The 15,919-nt window shown below is 36.4% G+C and overlaps 1 protein-coding gene across 1 annotated transcript in view; it reads right to left on the minus strand.

The window, feature by feature from the left end:
* Positions 1 to 15,919, minus strand: part of LOC149568044 (NOL1/NOP2/sun family protein / antitermination NusB domain-containing protein) — a 242,001-nt gene that overhangs the window by 22,664 nt on the left and 203,418 nt on the right. The window contains exon 10 of the mRNA XM_089821052.1: positions 11,075 to 11,135. Within this exon, the coding sequence (XP_089677178.1) occupies positions 11,075 to 11,135 (61 nt within the window). The remainder of the gene's footprint in view (positions 1 to 11,074; positions 11,136 to 15,919) is intronic.

Genomic DNA, 15,919 nt, shown 5'->3' on the forward strand with positions numbered 1-15,919 from the left:
TATAGAGTTCAGATTGAAATCCCCCGCTTGCTACATGCACTTGTAGCTTCCACTCCCGATTAATTAGACCCAAGCTTTGATACTGGACTTTTCGCCCTTGTTACAACTCTTAGACTATAGAATTGTAGAAATACTCAACAATGAAGAGCGTGAACTTTCCTCTAATATTTTTTTCAGTAATTGTGTACTTTAGTCAACTGAAGGATTTATGTGCAAAATGGAGAAAGTCGTGGGACAATTATCTAACCCCTTATGTGACCAAGGGAAAAACTACTTTCTCCATGCACGCGGAACAAAGAGATGGCCTTTCTAGTTGGCGTCTACACGCTTTTAGCTTTTGCGGCTTCCAACTTTACTGTCAGCTGATGACGGGGTTTGGCCGTCTATTGACTGAAGATAGGTAAGAATAAATCTAAATTGGTTCCTATCAGTGACATTGTAAATACAATTGTTAAGAAGCATGACTACATTATCCTTGAGAATAGATTTTCAAGGTTTTTTAAAGAAAATAAGACAAAGGATATAATTGTTGTATTAACTAGCATGAGAATAACAGAAAGAAAGCCATATGATGTTGGGTTGTCATTACCCAAAGAATTGAGAAAAATACTAAATGACGAATGGAGTACAGGAGCAAAGGATTATGAGAAAATGGTGGAAGATTCTCTAATCAAGTTGAGACAAAGGTTAAATAAGTCTCAAAAGATGTTCATCATAGAAGTTTACAAAGGAGGGTTCGATAACACCAGGTATGTCATAGACATCTTAACACGAGGAAGCATAGCCCAACATTTGAAGTAAATAACTCTAGAAATTGTGTTAGAGTGGGGTTGCCATTGCACCAAAAGACTGATTTGTCAATGCCTGATACAACCACTCAATATATAGTACAAAGGAGGTGGTTAAGCCCTTGTCATGAATCCTGAGGCGAGCACTGAAAAAATTTCCAACAATCTTCCCCTTAGAATTTTCAACGCTCCCCTCGGGATTCATGACAAGGGCTTAACCGCCTCTTGTGTACTATATGTTGAATGGTTGTATCGAGCATTGACAGATTGGTCTTTTGGTGCAATGCCAACCCCACTCTAACACGTGGTATATAGGAGGCGGTTAAGCCCTTGTCACAAATCCCAAGGGGAGCGTTGAACAAATTTCCAACAAATTGATGCTTATTTAAAGAAGAATCAAGCTCTAGAAGGTACAAAGGAACCATCCAATTCAAAGGTCAAAGTGACAGTTAAGCCGAAGCAAGTAGAGAAGGAAACTAGCACAAGAGTTCAGATAGAAAGAAAAGATGAAGAAAGGAGTTAGGAAACTCCTAGTCCTCAAAGGGAGGAAGATATTCCACAAGAACAGAAACAAGAAAAGATTAGTGTGACCCAAGAGGAGTCAACTACATCGCCTAAGGCAGAAAGGCCTACAACAAAAGTCAAACAGGATAAACAACCAGTAGTAGCCCCACCGATTACACAAGTTGGTGAGAGAACCACAGAGGAGTGAGTCAAGTCACCAAGAGGGATGACTCAACAACAGATTGATGAAACAATCAAGACAACCACCATCTCTGTTAATCCGTCACCAGAAAAGGATGAAGATAATAAGGATAAATCACCTAAAGTGGTACAAATACTAGATGATGAACTCTTAGAGGAGAAGTCCCTAGAAATGGAGGAGTCAGAATCAGCAACAAAGGGAGGTGAAGAGGTTGAAGAAGAAGTAGAGCTACACAGAGAAAATTAAGGTATCACAACCATACCTACATCCTCAAGATTGAGAGCCTCTCAAAGCAAGACACATGGATAGGCAAACAGAAAGATAGCACCAAGTGTGTCAAGAATGTCGGGTGGTGATTCTATAAGACGAGGAGGAGGCCAGTGAAGCATATTACAACCTCTTAGTCATCATCATCATCTTTGAGCTCTAAAAGATGGAGAATTTTATGAAAAGGATGTTGGCACAACCATAGTTTAACGGCTGGCCCGAAAATTTCAAAAATCTTGGAATCAACAAAACTTTGGCAAAAAAATCAGCACTTTTATCAAACATTTGAAAATATACAATTTCTTGAAATATTCTTAAAAACACACACACTGAATTTGTAGAAGATTTAATGATTTGAAATATCCACCATATATTAATCAAAGTTTTGAATTAAAGAGTAATTCATAGCAACTAAAACTTAGTAAATCAATATAGCGATAGAATCATATACCAAAAAACAAGTGACTCTATTAAAATATATTACTTAATAATTATAAATCTGTAAAAATTTCACTAAAAGTGAATAATCTTATTAATATATTAGAAGTTAACAGTTACTAAAAATGAACATTGAAAATAAAATAGTATTACTGGAAATTTAAAATTAAATTACAATAAATATTTATAACTTACTGTATTTTCCTTCAGACCCAACAACTTCTTTACAGTGCATGCTTGTTTTGGTTTATGAGAAACAAAAAAATGACAAAAGATAACCTAATATCCTTTTGTCTTTCATGCTAACGTAATTTGATTTTGTTTTTTGTACTGACATGACAACAAACCTATAAATTGTGATTTACCTATGTTTCAAACTATAAACATACTGTGATTTTTTGGTATTTCTTGCCCTTGATATTTGTGGCATTTATTTCGGCTTCTCATCTCAATCGTAATACATCGCGAGTTTTGCAATATATCATAGTTTTTTTAAACTATGGGCACAACAGAAGGAAATGAGAAACTTGATGCCATCATTGCTGAAAAGAAAGAAATGATCAAAGACATGGATCAAAAAGAAATAAATGAGTACAAGCAGCATTTGAAAAAAAGAAGCAATGAGCAAGAACACTGGTAATCACTAGAAACATATTTGCAGAATTAGCCTTAGGTGTCACAAATGATACTAATATGGATCTTATCAACCAACTTTCCACACTGGTTGACAAGATAAAGGATATTTAAGGAAGCGTCGAAGCATTGGTTGAAAAGAAGCTAGAAGCCATTAGAATGAATACATTGCACAATCTAGTAGAACAAAGCAAGACCACTCTACATGAGGCAAAGGACAAACTGAAAGAAGCTTTGCAAGCTTTAGCACTAGTAATAAAGAAGAGGTGAAAGATCCTTGATGGATCTCTGCCGCTAATCTGCTGTAGCTTTATTATATTTTTTCTTTTTAATTTTCTTTTTCCTGTTTATTAAAGTTTTCTTGCAGAACTAGACGGAAATGCAGAAGAGTTTGTTTGTTTTTACGTTTTTGATGATTATTCAACATAGAAATGAGAAGGAGCAAACGATATGAAAAGAGTTTGAAAATAAATAACAATATGCAGCAAATCAGAATTGATACAAATCGTACTAGGCAGATCTCTGAATTATAGAGCCAAATAAAGGATCCAGTACATTTTCCCTAACAATGACGCCAAACTGGCTGATGGAAAGGACTGTGAACATGCAAACGTCTGCTGCTGATTATCCGACTCTCTATATTTAAAAGTGCTGCAAATGGCGGCTACTGCTGCAAGGCTCACTTTCCCATGTACCAATAATCGTGCCCAGCTAAACAATACTGCAGACCCAAGCTGAAATGGCGTCCTCCTTCCCTGATAACAGCTGATACCACTGAAAATTCCAAGACCAAATACTGCTGAGGGTTACGTCCCAGCTAGTAAATACCCAATGCTACTGAGGGTTACGTCCCAGCCAGCAATTACCCTGGGGTTTGCGTCCCAGAATGCAAATCGCTCAAGCAGAGCAAATCTGAAAAGAAGTGTTTGAAAAATATGCATAATGATGAGAAATGGCGCCCATCTCCTTATAATCCCTTGCAAAGCAATTCGAACCCTAAAGTGACCCCCAATTGGCATTGGCTATAAAAATGAATTAAATCTTATTTTAAAGTGACCATGTCACTAGAAAATGACCTTTTCCACCATAGTAATAAATCCGCTCACCGAATTGCCCTGAGACCAAAGAGGAAGATTTAGAGAATTTCAAGACCTTTCCAACGAGCTATCATAACATGGGATACACATCCAAATGAGGCCAAAATTCCCTTATTACTCCAAAATGGCTATTAATTTAGCCTTATTTAAATATTAAACACTAACTTAGAAAATATTAAAAATATAACCCAAATAGCCACAAACTGCCCAACTGACATCACAAACCATAAAATCATCCTGTCACCTGTCTGTGACTGAAGTCGGAAATCAAGGATCCACTGGCAGTCTCATCCCTAAAATCTAGGGATGCTCCTAAAATTTAGGAAACAAGCTCTATCCCTCTGAAACTGAACCCAAAGGGTCATCTCATGGAAACCCAGCCCTGGGCATGATCATACCTCCTAAAAAGTAGGAATGAACCCCATAAATGTAGGAACTGCCTCCTAAAAACAAGGAACGTCACCCAACTGATCAATACCCACTAGAAAACCAAGTCCCCAACACTGAATAACCATACTGGGTCTCTATCCAACCCTGTCAGCCTACAAGACCCCATAATAAGCTGACTCACATGTCTCTGTTAGACTGAGCTAGAGTGGGGACATGACAAGAGGTCAGATCTACGAGCACTCTCACCGGATCTAGAACAAAAGCTTCGACAAGCTCAATAGGAGTTGCAAACTTTAAAAGACAACTTCAATGTAGTCACTAAATTTGCAGCTGACTATTTGTCCAAGGTCCAAGGGACATTAAATCTTATTCATTAGTTCAAAGACGAGCAAGAGAAAAGAGCTATCAGACGGATGGATGTACAGTTCAAGCTATTCCTAATGACAGGCATCATCCAATGCATATTGCAAATGCAAATGCACCAGTCACAAGTGTTCCAGACAACACAATGAGCAAACTTGAAGCACTCTTGGGTGATACAAAGAGTGAGATCATTGCTCTCACAAGCTTGAAGGCCTCATGGGATGCTCACCTTGCTGCCATTTAGGGTCAATACCAAGATATATTCAACAACCTATAGCCACCCCATAAAACCCTTTGTCATTGATCACAAAAACGGGAGAATATAAAACAAAAAAATAAGGTGAATAAGGAACAAAGAAAGGAGAGAATAAGAAATCTAAACAGGGGGAGAACAGTACTAGCAAAGAGTAAATATCAGCAAAAGAGAAGAATTTAGAAACAAGAGAAGAACAGGAACAAGGAAAGAATAGAAGAACACAAAAACGAAAGAGGAACAAAGTGAGACAGGCACATTGTTAGGGGGAGATCTACAAATTCAATGCCAAGTCCATCTACTAGCAACATGGTCCTCACCGGTACAATCAAAGGAATGGTAACAAATTTAGCCATTAAAGGAACTTCACAAAGTAGAAAGGGAGAAGTGTCAGTAAGCCATGTTTTGCAATCAATGCCAAAGGGGGAGATTGTTGACCCTATGAGTCTCTTTGGCATGAAGGTTGGAAGAGGTAGGAAGTTTTGTCATTGATGGCCAAAGTATTTGATTGGCAAAATGTGTAACAACTGAGTGAAGAAAGAAGAAGGGAGTCGATGATTATTAGTCAAGGAATAGAATACATTGCACAATCTGGTAGAACAAAGCAAGACCACTCTACATGAGGCAAAGGACAAATTGAAAGAAGCTTTGCAAGCTTCAGCACCAGTCATAAAGAAGAGGTTAGATCAATGAGCAATCTCACCGGATCTAGAACAAAAGCTTCGACAAGCTCAATAGGAGCTACAAACTTTAAAAGACAACTTCAATGTAGTCACTAACTTTGCAGCTGACTATCTGTCCAAGGTCCAAGGGACATTAAATCTTATTCATTAGTTCAAAGACGAGCAAGAGGAAAGAGCTAGGATAGATGGATGTACAGTGCAAGCTATTCCCAATGACAGGCATCATCCAATGCATATTGCAAATGCAAATGCACTAGTCACAAGTGTTCCAAACAACACAGTGAACGAACTTGAAACACTCTTAGGCGATACAAAGAGTGAGATCGTTGCTCTCACAAAATTGAAGACATCATGGGATACTCATCTTGCCGCCATTCAGGGTTAATACCAAGATATATTCAACAACCTATAGCCACGCCATAGAACCCTTTGTCATTGATCACAAAAATAGGAGAATATAAAAATAAAAATAAGGAAGAAATCTAAACAAGGGGAGAATAGTACTAGCAAAGAGTAAATATCAGCAAAAGAGGAGAATTCAGAAACGAGAGAAGAACAAGAACAAGGAAAGAATAGAAGAACACAAAAATGATAAAGGAACGAAGTGAGATAGGCGCATTGTTAGGGGGAGATCTACCAAATCAATGCCAAGTCCATCTATTGGCAACATGGTCCTCACCGGTACAAGCAAAGGAATGGTAACAAATTTAGCCATTAAAGGAACTTCACAAAGTAGAAAGGGAGAAGTGTCGATAAGCGATGTTTTGCAATCAATGTCAAAGGGGGAGATTGTGGACCCTAGGAGTCTCTTTGGCATGAAGGTTGAAAGAGGTAGGAAGTGTTGTCATTGATGGCCAAAGTATTTGATTGGAAAAATGTGTAACAACTGATCGAAGAAAGAAGAAGAAGAAGGGAGTCGATGATTATTAGTCAAGGAATACACTGGCATACACTCTAGCACACCCATGTCGACACAAACAAGCAGGCAAGTACGAAGGCCACCATTGGCTCATGGAAGGACTAGAAAGGCTACTAGCTAGATCCTAGGCATAGGAACGGTGGGTCTCCTGTGAACGAAGAAGACATGGAACTCAAAATTCGAATTTGAAGATGAAGGGGATAATCTGGTCATGGATAACTGTACTCTGACATTGAAGAAAGGATATAAACAACTAAATCAAACATAGTTGTTATTGTTGAAGGTTCTTTCCATTGCGAGAAGAAGAGAGCATAGAACAAAAGCACAACAAGAAGCAAACCAATAGACGAAGCAGATGCAGAGGAGGAAGAGACAACAATAGGTTGTTGCAAACAACTAAGGGGAGAGGAGAGATCAAAGAACTCACCAAGAAAATGCAAAGATCAATGCATCTTCGAGGATATAAAGCAAGGATCTACTTGGCAATCTAGTGCCACATCTAAGTTCAAAAATCATAGTATGCTTTCTTGCCATTGCATCTATTTGTAGCTCTTAATGGGGCAAGCTTCAACCTTATTGTAAAATCCTCTAACAAGGTGTCCTCAGAAGGAGATTTGTAAATCCTCTAACAAGGTAGCCTTCCTAGGCTTTTGTAACCCTGACAAGTAGCAAGCGTTCCTAACAGGATGTGTTTTGAGAAGAAACACTTGTGGTTCTTAACAGGGCATCCCTTTACATTCATTATAAGGGCTAGTGTGTATTATCCCCACCATGGTCTTCACCCTCTAACCAAGGGTTTCCATGTATAAAATATCTATGTCAAACTCTACGAATGCTTTTCTGTGTGAACTTACTTGCTTTTACCTTATTGCATTTATCTTGGTTTTATCTGTAAATTGGATTACACTAAGCATAGTTAAAGCAATTGGGAGAACAACAGGTTTGAAAGAAGGTACCGATTTACCGCCCCTCTCAGTTTCGGTCGAGACCAACAAGGTTATTTCTTCACAGTCTCATAGGCTAACTTGGAGGCTATTTGATCTCAACAATTTTCGTTATAGGTCTATCTGAGGTGTCTAGATGCAGTTTTGGGCATAATATTTATAGTAAGTCATTTTAAGCATGGTCATAATCTTCAATGACAATGTCATGTCGATGGTAAATAATTAATATCAAAATAAGATTTAAATCAATGATATGATTTTTTTTTTATCAGTATAAATCAATGGTATGATTTATTTATGCATTAGTAAAGTTAGTTTTTAAAGCTGCATATAAGTATTTAAATTTATTAATGTTGGACTATAGCTAAGTGGGAAATATTTGAAGTCCCTTTATTTTATGACACTTAGGAGACATAAAATGTAAATGGGGACTTCAAGGGAAACTGATTTTATGTGACATGGGGAAATATTAAAGGAAAAGAAGACACGATAAAATATGAGGAAAGGAAATCAAAAGATTATAAGAGAAAAAAAATGCCAAAAAAAGGGAAAAGGTTGTAATGTCCCCTTTCTAGCACATCAATTCATGATGTATCATTAGCCAATTTTACCTTGGTCTTGCGGGCTCACTAGGTCTTCTTAGGGATCAAGGAGATTTAGCATAGGCAATTCCAGTTTCAGTCCAGTCGGAGTTTATTTAGCAAGCTTTCCAGATGATATTTTTAGTAAGTCAATAGTTGGCTCAATAATGTTGGTGTTTTAGGGTTGGCTTGGAAGTGCCACGTTGAGACCTTTCCAATGAGCTATCGCTTATGGTTATCCAAGTCCGGTTGCATGAATATTAAAATAACTTCTTAATAAAGTGACTACTAAATTAAAATACATATTATTAAGTCACTTTATTAGTGAAAGAACACTTTATTCAATTAGCTGGGAAATGATAATTTTAGAAGGAAATCAAAAAGAAAGAAGTCAAAGACTCGGGCAGAGGAAAACTAAAGAGTGACTGGCGTTGGACTTTAAAAGAAAAATGTTAGATTGATTTCACCATGCTTGGTTTTATGTTATGATTTTGTTCTCTTGGAGAATCTAGAAGCTACAGTTCTAAGCAGGTTTGAGGACAGAAACCCTCAAGCTTGGAGACAGTAGATGTAAACCCATAATCCATTATAGATGTCATATAGATGTATCACCTGTGCTTAAGATTTTTATTTCCAGTTATCCAATCTGACTGTAAGTTGTGTTTACAATTGAATTTTTATAATTGTTCTGCTCAAGATTTGAATGCAACAAAATTTCGGAATCTTTTTTTCAGTTGGATATTCTATATTTTTTTGTACATTGTGTTGGATAAGTTGAAACATCTGCATGCAAATATGTGTTTCATTTTTTGTATTAAAAAAATCTTGGTATAATATCCTACAGGGATATTACAGTGGAATCGGAGTTGGTCTACTGTTAACATGAGAGGTTTCATGAATAACAAAAATTAAGAAATTTACACCTTTTCAGAGTGGATTCATTTTAGAGTTCATCAATAGGCTTCCTTAATCAATTTCAGAAATTCCAGGTAGGAATGTTACGAGGGTTTTAATAGAATTGGAGGATACAAGAAAGTTTGAATATATCAAATCATTTTGTAAAATCCTTCTACCATGAGTATACTGCCATGTGATTTGGAGGTTTTTTTCTCAAATATTTTTGGCTGGGTAAACTATAATATGAAGGCATGATTATTAGTGGGGATGGATTTGTTTGAGTGCCTTGAGAAGTATCTTAATTATATCTAGTGTTGTGGTGAGAAACAAATTGTATTGCATTGACACTGAGGGTGAGAAATTATATTCTGATGTTTATATTTTCACAGGCCACCAGTTGTATATATATTCAAAAGACTATAGTTCTGTGGAAAATCTTGAGGCTACAAACGGCATTCTGTATTAAACTAGAAACAAATTTCAAGAGTGCAAAGGAATACCATTGTATAGAGCCTAGAAATCTATTTTAAATTGCCGTGAGAATATGTTAAGTAGTTACTAATAATATTTTAGCACTACAAAGAAGGAAATATTTTGCAATAACTAAAACAGCTTAGTTACCGATTTGGGATACGAATCCGATTGGGTCATGTGAATCAGATACGTGGATTCGTGATTTTTTATTTTTCGCATTAGGATTCATAAGTGTATATATATCTATATATATATCTATATATATATATTCCATGTTTGGCCTATAGGTCCTTGGGGATTCATGACAGATTTGTGTTGGATTCATGAGGATCCGTATGAATTCATGTAGGATCCTTATTTTGGACTATGGATTTGTCCGGATTTGCGGTCCGTGGATCTAGACGGATCCATAGTCCAAAACAAGGATCCTGCCGGAATTCGGACAAATCTTGGCATGAATCTAGATCCGGATTGGGGATCCAAATCTGAATCCGGCCTCCCAAGCACGAACCTGGTAACTACACCATCCTGCCTGTAGGATGGAAAATGGATGCATAGCAGGAGAAGATTTTGAAATACAAACATAGGAAGCACCTATTGGGGATAATTGAGAATCCAAAGCAAGCAAGAAAAAAAAACATTAGTGAAACCCAAAGAGAAGGCCACATTCTTAGAAAACCATATACAGTTTGACAGGATTACAGTTTAAATTGTTAAGTTTAAACAAGGGTAAAATTAACAACTATTCTAGAAATAGCAACATATAAGAAACTTCAAAACCAATTGTTGCTAGAAAAATTAGAAGGTTGGAACTAAACCTTTCTGTTTTCAGGTCATGCTTAAGCTGTTATCTAAAATCAAATCCTAAACAAGAAACTAGCATATAGATACAAATATGCATCAACCAAGAATGAAATTATCCAAGATTTTAGGTACAATTCTCATCAGTAGTTACTTCTTTCTACAACCATCTAGTAAACTGCTAGCAAATTTGGTTTATGTTGAAGAAATAGTTTATGGTTAAAAAGAGAGAGAGAATAGGTACAATGTAGCTCACAAAACCATGCGAAAAACAAATGGAAAACAATCATCAAAATACTCTCCTCTTTAAGGACACTGAAAGCATGTGTGACCATTCAAACCACATGCAAGGATATGCCACTCCTGATTATCTGATTTATATTTGAAAAACATGGGGAATTTTACCAGTAAGTTAGGCTTTACTTCCCTCTATTATTGTTTTCTCTAATTTCTATGCTTGTAATGATTTGCATTGAAGCTAAATAGGAGGGCACCCAAATAATGATTCTGAACAACCGAAAGAATGCAGTCTTTTGCAGATGTAGAGAAATTCATGCAAAATGTAAACACAATGAGATGTTATGACTCCAGTATGTACCAAGACTAGATATTGTCAACACTTCATGTTCAAATCATGTAGACAAATAAGTCAACATATATCTCTTAAATACCATATTCAGAACTAGTTACTACTACAAACATCTGCAGATTAGTTATGTAGAGACACAAATATGTCAACGTTGTCATATCAAACTTCATCTTCTGTAGTTATAGAATAAGTCACTGGATGGAGACATGTATTCGTTTTTTACTATGAATAATGCATAACGGATAATATACCTGCACTTTCATCCTGTACTGCACATGTCCCTTCTTTTATCAATCCAGCTTGGATGACATTCTGACAATTAACAATATGAGATAAGTTAGCAAAATGATTTCATCCATAAAAAATAAAATACCACTAAAAAGGTGCTAAAATAAAATGAACTTTTAAGTTGGCTTCGACCGCCCCTACAGCTTTTTGTCAATGTTATGTAGAATAGACATCCATACACTAAATCTAAGGTCTTAGCTGAACCTTGTATCTAACAACAAATGACTTCTGCCAAGCAATGTCTGAAGGAGTTTTAAAGCCAAAACAAAAAACCAAATAGCTTTTTCACCAGAGAATGTCTTTACTTCGACCAAAAAAAAACAAGAGACAGCATTCAGAACCAACCTCTTATCTGATATTAGACTATATACATAGGCAGAGTAGTTTGCATTTCTTGTGCTTTGGTGACTCAGTTCCTCACACTTGATCATCAAATGATCATTTTCATATGCACAAATGCTCATTCTGTCTTGAACTTAAGATATACAAGACACGTCCTTAACCTCAGAATGTGATAAAGTCTTAGACTTTAAAACATGAGAATAAGTCTTGGTTGCATGTTACCTCTATAGCTTTCATGATTCAAAAAACAACATGAAATTGATCACATATCCTTGACAAAGGTTTTCATAGTAAAAACCAAACAGATTAACTTGTAGATGCCAAATGAAACATGGAAGAGTCTACCTCTTCCTCCGTAGGCAATAATTAACAACAAAGAAAAGATTCAAATTCCAATTCTCCTTTGTGGAAGTATAATGATATTATAAGACCCATTCCATGAGATGGCACATTCTGTTGGAAATGCCGGAGTTGCAATGTAGAAAATGAAGTCCATATATCGGGTGGTGGCCATTTGTGTGGATATCCTAGAAATGGAATCCTGAAATCGCTTGGGAAGAAAGGAGCACCTATATCAAATGAAACAGTTAAAAAATGTCACGGGGCATGAAGAAGCGGAGTAGAGAGAAGCATGTAGACAAAATATGACTACTAAAAAAATCAAAGGGAATGCACCCCTCATCTTCAAATATTGTGATAAAAGACCAACCCTCATGTACTACTGCAACTGAGCCTGAAACTAGAACTCAAGCACCCATTACAGGCAAAAGAAAGGAACCTTTGGAAACTTCATTTCAAGATGAGAGTCGGGATATTACAACCATGATATATGTAATGCCCCCTATTTCTGAAATTCCAGCCACTAGGTGAATTACCAAATTTTCTCTTCAATTATATATACTGGTTATCTCTGATTTAGCAATATGGATTATGCACATTACCTTGTGAGTTGTTTTTGATATACAATGTGATGTAAGCTGCGCTTACAAGATGAATACTTTGGCAATAAATATTATGGGAAGTAATTGGTAAAATACTTGCTTGTTATTAACAGAGATGAATAGATCAATATATACAAAAGAATAAATGAGAGGTCCTTAGGAAACGATTGTCAATAATAGAAACATTCTATTCTAGCTAACAAAATAACTAACAACTAACTAAAAGCTAACTAAATATTAGAAAGATTCTAATATTTACAATAGATTACAATAGATAACCATTAATAGAAATAGAAACTATCTATTATTGTAATACCCTCCCTTAATGATTAATATATCCACTGCACCAAGTTGTCCTCTGAATTTCACAAACTTATTTGGAGGCTTGGTGAACATGTCTGTAGTCTGATCTGTTGTAGGAACATATTGCAAGTCTAATGTCTCATCTTCAACTAGTTGTCGTATGTAGTGATAGTGAGCATCCACATGTTGGGTCCATTCGTGGAAGACTGGACTCCATGCTAACTTGATAATGTCCTCGTTATCATTAAACAAAGCTGTCGGGCCTGTCGATGACATCTGTATATCCCCAAGCATCCAACGAAGCCAAACAACTTCACAGCCTGCCTTAACTATCCCTCTCTATTCAACCTCTGTAGAGGAGAGAGAAGTTACTTGTTACTTATTACTGGTTCATGTGATGACACTAGATGCCAAACTAAACGCATATCCAGAAGTTGCTTTTTATAATCTGCCCAATCCAAATCTGTGAACCCAATGAATTTAGAATTAGAACTCCGAGAATAAAGAAGTCCATACACTATAGTGTCCTTCACATAATAAAGCACATGCTTTGTTGTCATCTAGTGATCAACCTTAGAAGCTGTCATAAAGTGTGAGATGTAGTTGACTGTGAAGTTGATATCAAGTTTAGTAGCAGAGAGGTAGAAGAGGTTGTCTACTAGTTGCCTCTATGGAGTATCATCTATTGGAGGACAATCAGACTTGGCTGATAACTTTAGATCTTTCTCAATGGGTGTAGATGTAGGCTTGCAATCTTGCATAGGAAACTTGTCTAGTAGAGCCCTTGCATATTTGGACTGAGAAATGAGCATACTAGAAGACTATTGTTAAACCTCAACACCTAGGCAATAATGCATGAGCCTGAGATCAGTCATGTCAAAAGACTGGCATAAACTCTATTTGATTCCCTAAATCAAAGATGTCAAGCTGCCAATTATGATCAAATCATCCACATAAATAACCAGAAGAATAATGTCATTGTCAATACTCTTGATGTACAAATTTAAGTTTGAATAACTCCTCCCGAAAGCCTTGATCATTGAGGTACTTATCAATTTTCATGTATCGTGCTCGACGGGCCTGCTTCAAACCATAAAGAGCTTTCACCAATCAAAGAACCTGATGTTCTTTACTAGCAACCTTGAAACTAAGAGGCTCTGTCATATAGACTTCTTCTTGTAGGTCACCATTTAGGAAAACACTCTTGACATCCATCTGACGAACTTTACAACCAAACCATGTTGTCAAGGCTAGGACTAATTTGATAGTGCTTGTTAGGTGGACATTTTGCAATCAACAATTTTGGGTAAAATTCAGTTGCAAAATAGGATAACCAGCCACAACGTGTGAGACAGATTCTCTCCTACCTTAAAGGGAAGACTCCCCCTTCTTATCATTCCTTGGATCAACTCAAGGTAAGCAAAAAGTCAAGAGATTTTTGTAAAAGGTTGTTACCAATATTCTTTTCTCTTAACTTTCTGGAAAGAATCCACTTACCCATGGAGCGAGTAATGGGTAGGGTGTAATCTCTAACTACACTTCTATCTAAAGTTGGAAACAGTGATACCGATAAACTAACACTAACTCAAAGGCTTAGCTCAAAACGTACCAGTTTGACTCTAAGTTCTATTTTAACCTATTCTATAAGAATAACCTCTACCATTGGGGCACAAAGACTTCTAGAAGTAGGGAATTCTAACTATTTTTCAAGAATTTGAGATGGTAATACAAGCTACAGTTAAAACTCCTAGTATATGTATTGCCACAACTACTACCAGTCAAAGCTTCGGCTCCGATTGCTTCTTAAATCATTATGCTCTATTATTGAACACACAATAATAACATGAATCAAAGACAATAGGCACAAATTACAGTTAAAGCTTCTAATTTGCTCTATCACAATTGATTCCAGTCAAAGCTTTGAATCCAATTGCTTCTTTTTATTCACTTTTCTCCCAAATTCATACTACACAATCAAAGTTATGCTTGCACAAATGTGGTAGAGCTTTCTTGCATACAACACAAGGATTTTTACAATGAGGGGGCACTCCTTTATATAGGCAAAGGAGTTGAGAAAAAAGTGGAGGAGAAAATGGGAGCAACTCAATCAACTTTGACCTGATTTAACTAAAAGAGAAATTATTGAGTTACATACAATTGCACATGCAACTCACATTACATGTAATTACACATTTTCATGTAATACATCCTCTTCAATTACAAACATGAAAGAAGCAGAAGAAAGACAGAAGAGAATTGAAACAATCCTAGGGATTGTCCTAAAAAGTCTCATACTTAGCGATGTTATCCTGGATGATCACAGGATTGGGAGTTCCTGTATTTTGTGCAACTGCATTCACCTTGATAACCATGGTGTTACGTCTTTTGATAACCTCTAACTCTCTTTGATGAATTGTCTATTGTCATTTGAAAACTTGGTGTAATCAAGTTTTTTCTTGTTCAAATTGTAGTGAATTCTCCTTTGTAGATTGACACATTCTGGAGTCTCATTCACTTTGAAAACCTTCTCGATGGTGTCCAGATGTAAACTCGAAACAACTTTCCATCAGCACCTTTAACTTCTTTTTTGGAAGTAAAGTGCTTGGCGCATGGGAATGTTTGCGAATGAAGATTCTTGACTTCAAAAATTGACTTGGCTTTCAAGATGTCATTGCAAGGAAAGTGGATTACATGTATATGCAACATGTAATGAAGAATAGAAAATGAGATGACATATGAGTGCGGATGGAGAATGAGCTTACATTTAAGTGCGTATGAAGGATGAGATGAAATGCATAATGACAAAGGAAGTGAAATGACATGGATTTTCTCATGGAGGTGCAAGTGCATATGGAAGGAATGAATGCAATGTAACTTGAGGCGAAGTGAACTTCATCTTTGAGGAAAAGTAAAGTCAAAGTACATGGGAAAACATGCACATGACATTTTTGTGCCTTTTAAAAAGTGAATTTTAGTTAAAAATGGGTTTCCGAGATGTAATTACATGTAAAAGACTTTTCATGTAATCGTGTTGTGCGAGTGGATGGGAAAAGTGAGATAAGTGAAAAGGAAGTGGAAAATGAGATTACATGCATGTGTGGATGATAAATGAGATGAAAAACATGTAATCACATTTGACGAATGAGATGTGTAGTGTTGTGACATGAAAAATGGAAACGAATGTGATGATGCTCTTGCATGAGGTGGAAGGTGTAGTGAAAT

The sequence above is a fragment of the Cupressus sempervirens genome, chromosome 3 (genome assembly GCF_028749045.1).
Source record: "Cupressus sempervirens isolate cs-2001-9-10 chromosome 3, ASM2874904v1, whole genome shotgun sequence".
NCBI classification, from domain to species: Eukaryota; Viridiplantae; Streptophyta; class Pinopsida; order Cupressales; family Cupressaceae; genus Cupressus; species Cupressus sempervirens.